Source organism: Alternaria dauci, chromosome 2 (assembly GCF_042100115.1).
Source record: "Alternaria dauci strain A2016 chromosome 2, whole genome shotgun sequence".
Classification (NCBI taxonomy): Eukaryota; Fungi; Ascomycota; class Dothideomycetes; order Pleosporales; family Pleosporaceae; genus Alternaria; species Alternaria dauci.
Window position 1 is genome coordinate 1,511,819 of NC_091273.1, and position 13,574 is coordinate 1,525,392.

General features: G+C 33.1%; 1 protein-coding gene across 1 annotated transcript; it reads right to left on the reverse strand.

Annotated features, from left to right (window-relative positions):
- Nucleotides 1-352: 352 nt before the first annotated feature.
- ACET3X_002544 (uncharacterized protein) lies at nucleotides 353-752 on the reverse strand (the record flags this gene model as incomplete). Its single annotated transcript, XM_069449299.1, has 3 exons — nucleotides 353-530; nucleotides 583-654; nucleotides 706-752. 3 exons carry the CDS (start codon nucleotides 750-752, stop codon nucleotides 353-355), a joined length of 297 nt encoding a protein of 98 aa, XP_069309091.1.
- Nucleotides 753-13,574: the final 12,822 nt, after the last annotated feature.

Genomic DNA, 13,574 nt, shown 5'->3' on the forward strand with positions numbered 1-13,574 from the left:
ACAATACGAGAGAGGTCTGACCTTCAGCTGTGACCTCCTCAAAGGTCATGAGCCGATCTTTCTAGTGCACCTTCAAACGCTTATTTTGATAAAGCGCTTGATATAATATCATTGTCAAATCCGCGGAATTTCGATATCTTGTGGTTGTACCGACCACTTGCAAAGAGGATATAACTTCCGGTAAAGGCCGCTTGCACTGGGTTGTAAACTCCAATATCTCACGAGCCGATAGGTTTTGGCTTCCGTACCTTATACGGCATCCGTGGTCATTGACACCAATGCAGGAAACAGATGCTCGAGTCCAGGGAGTTGACGTCGCTTCAGATGATGGCTCCGATCGTCCAATGCTATCTTAAGCGTACTCCACTACCTCATCGGGTATGGTCGACTCCCCCTTAGAGAGCTCTTCGACGGCTGGAATCGATATGGGGTGCTGGCTATCTTCGGTTTGAGAGGAATGTTCCTTGCAGTCGAAAGTGGCCGACTGGTCGTCGTCATTCCACTTCAGTTCTAAGTAGTATTCATCGGGGCTATATTCGCTGTTAGTCTCATTCAATTATGAGAGTGAACAATGCAACGTACGCCGACTGATCTTGCACGGGGGTTTGTGAAGGTTTGCTATCATCCCACTCCGGTGAAAAGTAGAAGTCATCACTGCTTGCATGTTAGTCTCCCTCGATCACAAAAGACAATAATACTAATTACGCTGACGGGTCTTGTACGGGAGTCTGTGAATGTTGAGAGGGGCTCATCTTCGCTGCAGTTGCTGGAAGAGTAGTTGCCGCTGGGGCAGTCCTCTTTTTTATAGAGCAGTTATGATTCCTCCAAAGACAGACGCCGAGGGGGCTAACATAGCGGCCAGGATCCCCATGTCATCACAAGATTCTGCCTTGTCTACACGGTGCATAGTGCAATGCAAGCCAATGGTTCTTGCTGATGCGAAGGTCAGGCATTAGACAAACAGATACATTTGGGCATACTGCCGACAGGATGAGCCTCAGTGCGGCAATACATTCATGCAGGACAGTGGGTTTGCCTTGCCAACGCTGCGCCCAGTGCCACAAGAGCCAATAGATTTTGACATTGTGTCACCAGGACTTCGAGAAGGGTATTCTCAGACGTGCTACTAACAATCTGAAGACAGAGCGGCAATGCATTCATGCATGATGCCGTGTCTACTTTAGAGCTACTCTGCTCGGAACGATGATGGCCAACGGTTACAGCGGCATAGAGCTCGTGATATGGAGACAGACGTATATTTGGACATGCTACCAACAGGTCAACGACAGAGCGGCAACGTGTTCATGCAATGCATCGTGTTTGTCTTACGGCTGCTCTGCTTTGAACTATGCGAGCCAACGGATTCCACTGAATAAGGTTACCATATGCGACCCAGAACCAAAAGGGCGCCTTGAGATCATCCTAGTGGTAAGACATTCATGCAGAGAGCACTCTCACTGGATGTTCTCGTCACAAGACCGCCAGTGCTGCGGCTTGAGATGCCGAACAATGATATCGATATTCATGCAATAACCGCCCAAGGGGACTTAAATACCCTTCGTTCGCTGTTCGACGAATTTCATCCAACTTGCAACTCAACATCACCCTGACAACCTACGCTTACCATGGCCGAAAAGGACGTAATGCATGTACTAAGCAACGAAGAGCTTATTAATCTCTGTGAAGAGATTCAGACACGTGAAGAATACAATACGGCAGGCCACATCGACGTATGCAAATCGACTATCTTGCTCTGTCACTGCTGATTTTCAACAAGGCTGAGAACCAATCTCGGGATAGAATCCTGGAGGAGATCCCGAATACTGGCAGAGTGCCCAGCGTATCATCCGACATGGCAACTCAACTTCCAAACTTTGCGGATGATATTATGCCACCATACGAGAAGGAGACGACCGCCTCTCCTTCACCCCAAGCTCCACCATGCTTCTTGCTAGTTATGTCGACAATCCAATCTATTGAGACTTTACCTCAGTACAGTCAAGGACCATTGCTAGCAATTTCAAAGACCTTGGTTTGTTTCGACAAGATTCCACAGTTTCCTCCTTCTACGACATCTCTGGTAGAGCCTGAAGTCATTGTTCCCTGTGCATCAGCCACAGTGCCAAACATCGAGGTCGAATCTTTAGAAGTACTACCACGGCCACCGCATGATGCAGTCGTTGAGACTACACCACCTCCTGTTATGGGTGGCGACACCATGGACTCTACTGTGCCTACGAAAAAGCGCAAGAGCTCTACGTCGAAGCAGACAGGCAGCCGGAAACGACTTGGCCGAGCTGGTCAGACCATCCCAGACGATTCAGACTTCGATTCATGTTCGATTTCCTCACCGCAGCCTCATGTCAGTGGAAGAGGAACGAGCACAAGGACTATCGACTACAAAGACCTTGAAAGAATAGCTGTAGCAGCCAAGACCTCTAAGCCTTCTGCCCGAGCCTCCGCAGAACACTCCACAGATATACAAGACACGTCCACAAGACTATCTGAGAGTGTAACATCCATCAGCAGCGTGCGAATCACAATTGATCCTGAATCATCCGAGTCGGGAACAGCGCGCCGTCGTTCGCTAGGATTGCTAGCAGCTGATCGCGTCAAGGGGAGCCAAAGTAATCCAATAATAGTCGAGAATCTATCAGACGACGACCATGAGAACAACAATGATTGCGGAGCTCATGTAGCATAGCACAAACAGTCAATTTTTATCGATCTGTCTGACGACGACGACGACGACGACGACGAGAATGATAGTCAAGATCTCCTGAACACTATCTCCCCGGACGATGAGCAATCACCTGCAGAACAGCACCAACAGCCATTACTCCACGATCAACATTCAGTTGATAGTTCTAGCCGCTGGTCGAAACGCGTACGCTTACAAACCTCGCGCCCAGGTTTTGTTGCATACGAGAAACTCCTCGACCGTAAGCTGGAAGGAATTGAGCAATCGTGGTTACTAGTACAGTCTCTCTGGATAGACTTCTACGAAGCCGCGAAGAGGCATGAAGGAGCTATGATGGTTGGCTTTACCACTTGTATCGAGCAGACTGCAAAGAAGTTCCAATCCGGGAGAATCTCCGGTGACGATGCGCGCAAGTTGTCGAATTCGTGGGACCTTAGACGCTCAGTTTTGAAAGCGACGCTCGACACGGAAGAGGAGAAGAAGCGCTTGGATGATTTTTCTAGAGAACTAAAGCAGTTCATGGAAGCAACACAAGATTTGAGCGAAGAAGATTTTGGTATGCGGAGAGACGATGAAGATGACATGGACTGGACTCTAGGTAGCATGAATTAGGCGTTGAATTGTTTGCTTAACACTATCTGAACGAAGGATGACAATGTAAACCACTCTGACTGCACAGCTACTCGAAACTGCTTTGATGTTCTTCAATGTCTTGAATGAATCCCAGACGCCACGAAGCCTCATTATCCTTCTCAATTGGAGGTAACTGATTTTCCTGTGGCATCTTGTCCGCAGCTTTATCATCCTCCTTGTATCCTGAAGGCGGAGATGGACTCCTGTGGATTGGCTGGACCTGCCGCTATGTAAGCTAGAACTCGAAAGAAGCCGCACTAAGGAACGTTGCGAAGCATAGTTGGACGACGGTCTAAACTAAAGGCGAAATATTCCTCCTAAGGTCTTGTTCAGAAGAAACCGCATACTACGTACCTGTGATTTCCGGAAATGGCGCAGCTCATCAGTCAAAGCTTCAACATCAAGCTTAAGATTTAAACTCTTAGACCTGTGTTCATCGAGTGCTGCGTAGGCTATACGACAGCTTTCTTACCACTGGGCGACCTCCTGGTTAAGCTTGTGTACCTAGGCTTCGAGTTCTATGCGACGAGCTAGTTCTGAGCATAGTCTACCACGTGTTTGATTGTGATTCCAGATCTCCCACTCTAAGACCTGCGCTAGCTGTAGATAGAGGTCTGGTTGATGCTGAGGCGAGGCGTGACTGCTTGATGTTTGCAGTGGCCAGGTTGGAGTGCGGAGGTTTTCTGCAAGCCGATTGGTTACATCATAATGCTGATGACGTAATGGGTGTAAAGTGGGCCAGGTGACTGTGGGCCACGTAGCTTCAACTTGGTCCATAATCAATAATGGTAAGGCTGATGCGATTGATAGACAGTGATGATGGACGATACCTTGGTACCGTGAATGAAGTTCTTGATCAAAGCTTTTATGGACACACCTTAGGTAGTTGTTACCTACCTAGGCACAAGTTCCCGTATCTGGACTTGGAAGACCGCCGCCGGTGAATGCCACCCGACTCCGGGATATGTCACCTGTTCTCTGCGAGCTCAAGCACGATATCGGAAGATCATCCCCTGAGCCTTTACGCAGCTTCCAGTATCATCCATAATCTGGTAATCGTCCTTGCAGTGCTATACAACAAGATCAAAATTCTACCTAGGTAGCTTTCGTGACTCGTATCATGCAATATGGTATCAAAGGGTGTTGAGGAAGCATTTCAACGTCACCCAAGACCCCAGGTGCCTATAAAGCCAGGTCCGTCGCGGCTCACGGTACCAACGAAAGTAGCACTGTTGCAGCGAGCAATAGAGGACGATAAGCGTTGTTCTTTAATCTATTAAGAGATCCGCGAAAGTCCTTAGAGGACCTTAACCTAACAAGGCAACTTAGTGTAAGGTAAGCACATACGATCAATATACGTCTATTGACAAGAGCTTATTATAGTTAGAGAGATAGCTATTAATGCAGGCTGTAAACAGCTTAAGATACTAAAGAGATTATCTAACCACCTATACGTCTCTACTATTAAGTAAGCTTTTGAGACTAATAACTTAATCTTTTTCTAGTTAGAGTACTCTAGGTATATACTTAAAGAAATTCTTAATATTTATACCTATCTTAAGGACCCTTATATTGAAGTAATAGCGAGTGTAGTAAGTTAGCTTATAATCTATATATTTACTAAGCTAATAGTGTAGGTTTTTCTCGTAGTATAATATATAGTAAAGATTATTATAATATATATAACGCTATATCTATCACTACTAAATAATTCTATAGTACTAGAAAACCTTTATTAGCTAACTTTAATAATTTCTTATATATAACTAATAAGTATACCTAGAATAAGGACCTTAAGTGCCTTCGACTAGTAATACTTCAATATATAAATAGTGCGCCTAAAGAAGAACTATAAAATCTTGATAAGGTATAATATCTACGTAAATCTACTAAGACCTTTAGCCTTAATAATAGAGAATAATAAAGTAGCTATAAACTACTTATAATTTTTTATTTTCTATAAGTAAGGGGGTATTATTAAAATAAAACTTTAAAAAAGTAAAAAGTAGCTATCCCTTTACTTATTAGTAATAAAAGTTAATAAAAAAGATAAAGTAATAATATAGTTTAAACGCTAGACTAATTAGTATTTTAGGGTAGTAAAGCTCTAACGTCTATATATAAAAACTAAAGTTAAAAAAATTTACTAAAGGTAACTAAAAAAAGACACCTATTAAACCTTAGGAGGGTATAATAGGGATCGCTAGCTATTAGCTAGTAATATAATTATAATATATTATAAAGGGAGGGAGGGGCGGATATAGTATATTTACTATAACTAAGAAGGGTTATATAAAAACCTAGCTACTTCTAACCTTTATACTAATACTAACTTTAAGTATCCTACTATATATAATTAAATTATATATAATTAAATCCTATATAATTAAATTATACTATATATAAATACTATAGATTTCCTCTAGATCTTTATCTAAGAGGTCTTCTATTATAGCCTAAAAACCCTAACTAGACTAGTACTAATTAATCTATCTATAAGTATATAATATACTAGCCTTATATATACTTAGGAGCTACCTAAGGGGGTCTATAATAAGTTAAATAAGTAATTACTAGAGTTCTACTATATATTCTAGGATAGTAGAGTATCTAAGAGGGATTAGATTAATACCTATATTAGTAATATTATTATAGAAGAGACTATTAAGGAGAGAAGGATATAGATATAATAGAAGGTTAGGGAGCTTAGGTATAAGGCTTAACTTAATAGATACTATAGCTATAAGCTCTTTATATTTAGCTATATCTTTCTCCTTAACTAGGGGGGCTTTAGGTAGGAAACCTAGGCCTAGCTATATAGGTAAGTAGTTAATATTAAATAGGTAATAGAGGATTAATATCCTAGGCTTAAGGAGAGGGAATTTAAATAGATATTATAAAGATATAAGAATAAGGCGTAGATAGTACTAGAACTAATATTCCTCTAACTAAAGCTAATTATTAGATAGTAGTAGCTATACTATAAGTAGCTAGTTAGTTATTCTTAAGAAGGGGTAATAGTAGTAGTTATAAAGAGTAGAAATAGTAAAGGATAGTAGAGGATAGTATATATATTAGAAGGTTATATCTTATCTCTAGTTTATAATTTCTTATTTTCTATAAGTAAGGGGGTATTATTAAAATAAAACTTTAAAAAAGTAAAAAGTAGCTATCCCTTTAGTTATTAGTTAAGAAAGTTAATAAAAAAGATAAAGTAATTATATAGTTTAAATACTAAACTAATTAGTTTTCTAAGGTAGTAAAGCTCTAATATCTATATATAAAAACTAAAGTTAAAAAGATTTACTAAAAGTAACTAAAAGAAGATACTTATTAAACCTTAAGAGGGTTTAATAAAGATTATTAGCTATTAGTTAGTAATATAATTATTATATATTATAAAGAGGAGAGATAATATAGTATATTTACTATTACTAAGAAGAGGTTATATAAAAACCTAGCTACTTTTAACCTTTATACTAATACTAACTTACTTTAAGTATCCTACTATATATAATTAAATTATACTATATATAATTAAATTATACTATATATAATTAAATTATACTATATATAAATATATATATCCCTTAAGGTAACTTATTATAGCTATCTAGTTAAGCTAGTATACCCTCTCTAGTAAGGAGCCCTTTAACTTATTAAATATAAATAATATAAGCTCTATATATACTTAGGAGCTAAATTTAATAATTAGTAAAGAGCTAGAAGAGTAAATACTTTTAATACTCTAAATCCTTAGTAATAGTAAATCTATTAGCTAATACCTTCTTAAGAGGTCTAAGTTTAGTAATATTATTATAAAAGTAACTTATAAGGAGACTAGAATATAGTATTTAAAGAGAGTTATAAAGTATAAAGAGATTATCTATACTAATACTTACTACTTTATTAATCTCTTTATATTTAGCTACCTTACCTACCTAACCTTTAGTAAGTAAAGTAAAAAGACTAAGAGATAGCTATACTACTAAGCTATTAATATTAAAAGAGCGCTTAAAGACTAGTATCCTAGGCTTAAGGAGAGGGAATTTAAAGAGATATTATAAAGATAAGAGAATAAGGTATAGATAGTACTAATACTAATATTCCTCTAACTAAAGCTAATTATTAGATAGTAGTAGCTATACTATAGGTAGCTAGTTAGTTATTCTTAAGAAGGGGTAGTAAGGGTAGTAGAGGTAGTAGTAGTAGAGGTAGTAGTAGTTATAAAGGGTAGCTATAAAGGTTATAAAAGGTAGAAATAGTAAAGGATAATAGAGGATAGTAAAAGATAGTATATATATTAAAAGGTTATATCTTATAGTCTTTAGTTTATATATAACTTATTACTATTATATATCTTTAGTGTCTAGTATTTATAATATCCTACGTACGTACTAGCTATACTAAATATAGGCTTATATAAGCCTATAGTTACTTAGTTAGCGCTTTATCTTAAAAAAGTATCTAAATATACTATAATAATAAAAAAAAAGTCTATAAAGGCTAAAGCTAATCTAGTTTATATATAACTTACTATTATTATATATCTTTAGTATCTAGTATTTATAATATACTATATATATACTAGTAGTACTAAATATAAATATAAGCCTACAGTTACTTAGTTAGTACTTTATCTTAAAAAAAGTCTCTAAATATACTATAATAATAAAAAAAGTTTATAAAAGCTAAAACTAAGTTATAAGTATAAAGTACTTAGTTTTAAAAGGTTTAGTAACCCTCCTAGTAACTATAGTAGCTACTATTAAGTAGTATAGTAAGTATAAAGTTATTATTAAGATTAACCCTCTTAAAAGTAACCTTAAGTATAAGTTCTAAACTTATATTTAATCCCTTAGCCTATTATATAAGTTTACTAAAAAAGAATTTAACTATATACTTAAGGACCTAGTATTTATTACTAAGGTCCTCCTTATAAGTACTACTATTATACTAGCTAGTAAAGGTATAAATAAAGCTAATAAGTTATTTACTCTTCTTTAGGATATATAAGTCTAGTGTATATATAACATATAGGTTACTAGTATTATAATAACTAATAAGTAGTATAATCTTTTATTTTCTATAAGTAGGGGGGTATTATTAAAATAGAACTTTAGAAAAGTAAAAAGTAGCTATCCCTCTACTTATTAGTTATAAAAGTTTATAAAAAAGATAAATTAATAACGCGGTTTAAATACTAAACTAATTAGTATTTTAGGGTAGTAAAGCTCTAATATCTATACGCGAAAACTAAAGTTATAAAAAATTACTAAAAGTAACTAAAAAAAGATACCTATTAAACCTTAGGAGGGCTTATTAGGAATTACTAGCGATTAGCTAGTTATATAATTATAATATATTATAAAGAAGAGAGAGGATATAGTAAATTTACTATAATTAAGCTTACTTAGATTTTTATATATTTTTATAAAAGCTTAGCTACTTCTAACCTTTATACTAATACTAACTTATAAGCTTTAATACTTTTAATACTTTTAAGACTCGCCTTATATATAAACCGCTACGTATATATATATTTCCTCTTTATCCTTATCTAGGAGGTCTTCTAGCCTAGCCTAAAAACCCTAGCTAAATAGGTACTAATTAATATATCTATAAATATATAATATACCTACCCTATATATACTTAGGAGCTACCTAGAGTAGTCCTTAATAAGTTAGATAAGTAATTACTTAAGTTCTACTACCTCTTATAGACTAAGATAGTAGATAATATTAATATTATTAATACCTCTAATATTAGCGATATTAAAGTAGAGGAGATAATAAAGAAGAGTAGAACGTAGATACTAAAGGACGTAGAGGAGGTTATCTATAAGGCCTAGATTAATAATACTAGTAGTAGTAAAGTCCTTATAGTTAGCTATCTTACTATCTTAGTATTAGGAAAGGGATTAAGTTAAGAGACTAAGACCTAGCTATAATAGTAAATAAGTAACGTTAGGAGGGTAATTAATAATTAAGATCCTAGGCTTAAGGAGAGCGAATTTAAATAGATACTATAAGGATAAGAGAATAAGGCGTAGATAGCGCTAGTACTAATATTCCTCTAACTAAAGCTAATTATTAGATAGTAGTAGCTATACTATAGGTAGCTAGTTAGTTATTCTTAAGAAGGGGTAGTAGAGGTAGTAGTAGTAGAGGTAGTAGTAGAGGTAGTAGTAGTTATAAAGGGCGGCTACAAAGGTTATAAAGGGCGGAAATAGTAGTAGATAGTAGAGGATAGTAGAGGATAGTAGAGGATAGTAGAGGATAGCGTATATATTAGAAGGTTACTATAAAAACCGCTAGGTTAACTAACGCGCTAATAAGAGCCTCTAGCGTCTAAGAAAACGTATTATATTAAGGCGGAATTACTAGGTGTAACGTCTAACTAGGACTAAGGTGTTAATAGCTTACTATCTTATCTCTAGTAGGTGTATAACTACTATATAGACTCTAAGTTAGCTATATACGCTAATAAAAGCCTTAGCGTTAAAATAAGATATATTATATTAAATCTAAGGCGCTAGATATAACACGTACCTAAATTCTAGGTCTTAGTAACTTACTACTATTATATATCTTTATATCTAGTATTTATAATATACTACGTACGTACTAGTAGTACTAAATATAGGCTTATATAAGCCTATAGTTACCTAGTTAGTACTTTATCTTAAAAAAAGTCTCTAAACGTACTATAATAATAAAAAAAGTCTATAAAGGCTAAAGCTAAAATAAGTAGTATAAGTACTTAGAGGAGGTTTATAATAGAGACTTTAAGGATTAGCTACTATATATTATAAATATTATTAAGTAGCTAAGATAGGTATAAGTAGTAGTATAGTAGAGTATTATATTATAAAGTCTCTATTAAGAATAAGTACTTAATATAATAAGTAGATATTAAAATATTAAAAAGAGTATATACTATAGTTATCTTATAGCTATATACTATTTAGCTAGTTTTTATAAGGCCTTTTTTTCTTATACTATCCCTAAGCCTATTAGCTCTTTAACTACTTATACTTCCTTTAGTTTCTTTACTTTATCCTTCCCTTACTTAAGAAGAAAGCTATAAAAGTTATCTTTAGATAATTTTTAAGTTAGTTCTTAGGAATAAGTAAGTATAATAGATAATTTTTTGTTTTCTGTAAGTAGGGGGGTATTATTAAAATAAAACTTTAAAAAAGTAAAAAGTAGCTATCCCTCTACTTATTAGTTATAAAAGTTAATAAGTAAGTATAATAGATAAGGTTAGTATAATAGTATAATTAGAAGATTAATATAATATTATAAAGGGTTATATAAGAATAAAGTATAACCTTTAGATTAAATACTAGAGTTTTATAAAAAGTTAAATATACTAAGCTATAGGGGTTTAGTATCTAAGCTATATACTTAATAAGTATTATACTTATATATAAGTATATAAGTACTTATAAGTAAGTAGTACTATATATACTTTACTTTTAACTAATAACTAATACTTATAGATAAGTATTTATATAACTATAGTATAGTACTATACTATAATCCTTTAGCTATACTACTTAATCCTTTAAAGTACTTACGCCTACCCTTAGCTCCTCTTAGGTATAGTTTATAATAGTAATATAGCTCCTTAAAAAAAATTAAAACAGTAATATAAAGTAAGCTAGATTATTTAAAGCTATAAAATATCTTTTTTATTCTTATTACTAACTAAGAGCTAGACTATAAAACTAAAAGTAAATAGTATAAATACTTATAAGAACTATATATTATAAACTTAAAAACTTATAATACCTTATAATAACCTAAGTATATTAGAGGATATAGTTTTCTAAGAGCTTTAGGTAGGTATTTAGTAACCTAGCTACTTTAAAGGTATTAGCTATATCCTTAAGAGTAGTAATAATAGTACCCTAATAATTAACTATAACCTTTATAGCTAAGAAAGTTAATCTAATACTAAGTTAATACTATAACTACATATATACTAACCTAGAGCTAAAGGTATATTTCCTTAGTAGCCTTATAAATAGTAGTAAAGGTAGATATACTTATCCTACTAGGTAGATTTAGGTAGTAATAGAATAGAGCTTTAAGCTCTATAGCTATAAACTCTTTAATATAGTATAGGATAATAAGCTTTAGTAATACCTAACCCTAATATTACTATTAGTACTAGATCTCCTCTACTATATAGGCTATATAATACTATTAGTAAAGTAAGGTATTAGTTAGTATTAGGTAGTATTAGACTAACCCTATTAAGTAATTTTCCTAGGTCCTATTATATTACTATAGAAGACTAGAACCTATTCTACCTTATAGTTAAATTAGATCTTAACTCTAGGCTATATATATAAAGTCTTACTAGTACTCTTATAGATATAGCTATTAATAACTATATAAGTTAGATCCTAACTACTACTACTAGCGCTACTAGTAGGAGTAGTAGTAAGTAAAGTATCTAGAGTAATACTAAGTAGCTATACTATTAAGGAACTTAGAGTAAGTAAACTAAGTAAGGTACCTAAATTAATAAGTAAGAGGTAGTAGTTAGGAATATATATACTTATTATTAAGATAATAAAGTAAAGAGCTTTATAAGTAATAGTAGGATAACCTTAAGTACCCTTAGGGTTAGTTATACTAAGTAAAGGATAAGTAATACTAAACCTTAAGTAAGTATAAGATATAGACTAATATTAACTAATACTAGCTAATACGTATAGTTAACTATATTAAGAGAAGTAGTAGTAGTATTATTATTATTATAGTAGTAGTAATTAGGGTTATTAGGTTATAAGTATAAGAGGTAAGTAGGAAGTAAGAGAAAGGTTAACTATAAGAGTTAATAATACTTTATTAATAGTAAACGCTTTTAGGTAACTATAATAATAAGTAAAAGTAGAAGGTAAAGGTAAAAGTAAAGGTAAACTTAATATATTAGAGCTAATAGATATTATAAGTACTATATAGTATATAAGTAAGTAGAAAGTAAGATAATATACTAATAAAAGTATTAGTATAGTGTTAGGTAATAATAGATAGATATAAGAGGAAGAGGATAGAAGAGGAAGAGGATTAAAGTATAGAAGAAAAAATATATATTTAAACTTTACTTTTACCTTTACCTTTACCTTTACTACTACTCCTACTAGTATAAGTAATAGTAAGATTATAGCTAATTAGGAATACCTATCCTAGATTAAAAGTAGGCCCTAAATATAGTAAGTCTATACTAATATTACCTATACTAATAATATCTTTTCTACTCTATCCTTACTTCTTATACCCTACTTACGCCCTATAGACCTATAGAGCCTAATACTAAGTACGCTAAACTAATACTACTATAACTACCTACTATACTAAATCTATCTAAGGCTATATACTCTATAAACCTATATACTATTAAGAATAGAGAGTAATGTAAGAAGGCTATAAGTATTAGGCTTATTAAGATCCTATTAAATAATACTACTAATAAGGTAAGTATATATTACTACCTTAACTAATATAGGCTTATATTAATTAGGCCTTATTAATATTCTAGTTAAAAAAGTTTAAGCCTACTATCTAAAACGCCCTAGATATAGAAAAAGATAAGACTAAGAGAAAGTATCTTAAAGATAACTTCTACTACTAGAGTAATAATATTACTATAGAGATTAGGTATATTAGTATTAGGTAGGTATTAGGCCCTACTAAGAGGTTATAGGTTTAGTTAGAATAAGTACTTAAGCTAAGAGGGTAAGGTGCGAACTAAAAATACTACTATATAGAAAGAAAAGAATAAGTACTTTATAAAATAAGAAACTATCTACTAACTAGAGGATAGTCTAATACCTCCTAATTAGATTATATATATAGTATTAAGGGTAGTTTATATAGAAGCTAATAGTACTTTTATAGGAGTAGAGTAAGAACTAGATATAAAAGGAGATATAGATAATACTAAGTATAAGTATAGTATTAGGTAAGTATTAGCTAATACTAATACTATATAATAGTTATACCTAAGTATAAGGCTAGAGTATACCTTAACTATATTAATAGCTAGTATAATAAAGACTATAACCTTAAGTACTAGTTATATATTAAAGATTTCTAGATAGAAATAGCTAAGAATACTACTACTAAGATTAATATACTATATAATATAGACTTTAGAGTATACATTAAGTAGATAATAAGTACTAAGTTTAAAGTATATTTATAACTACTTACTATAATATAG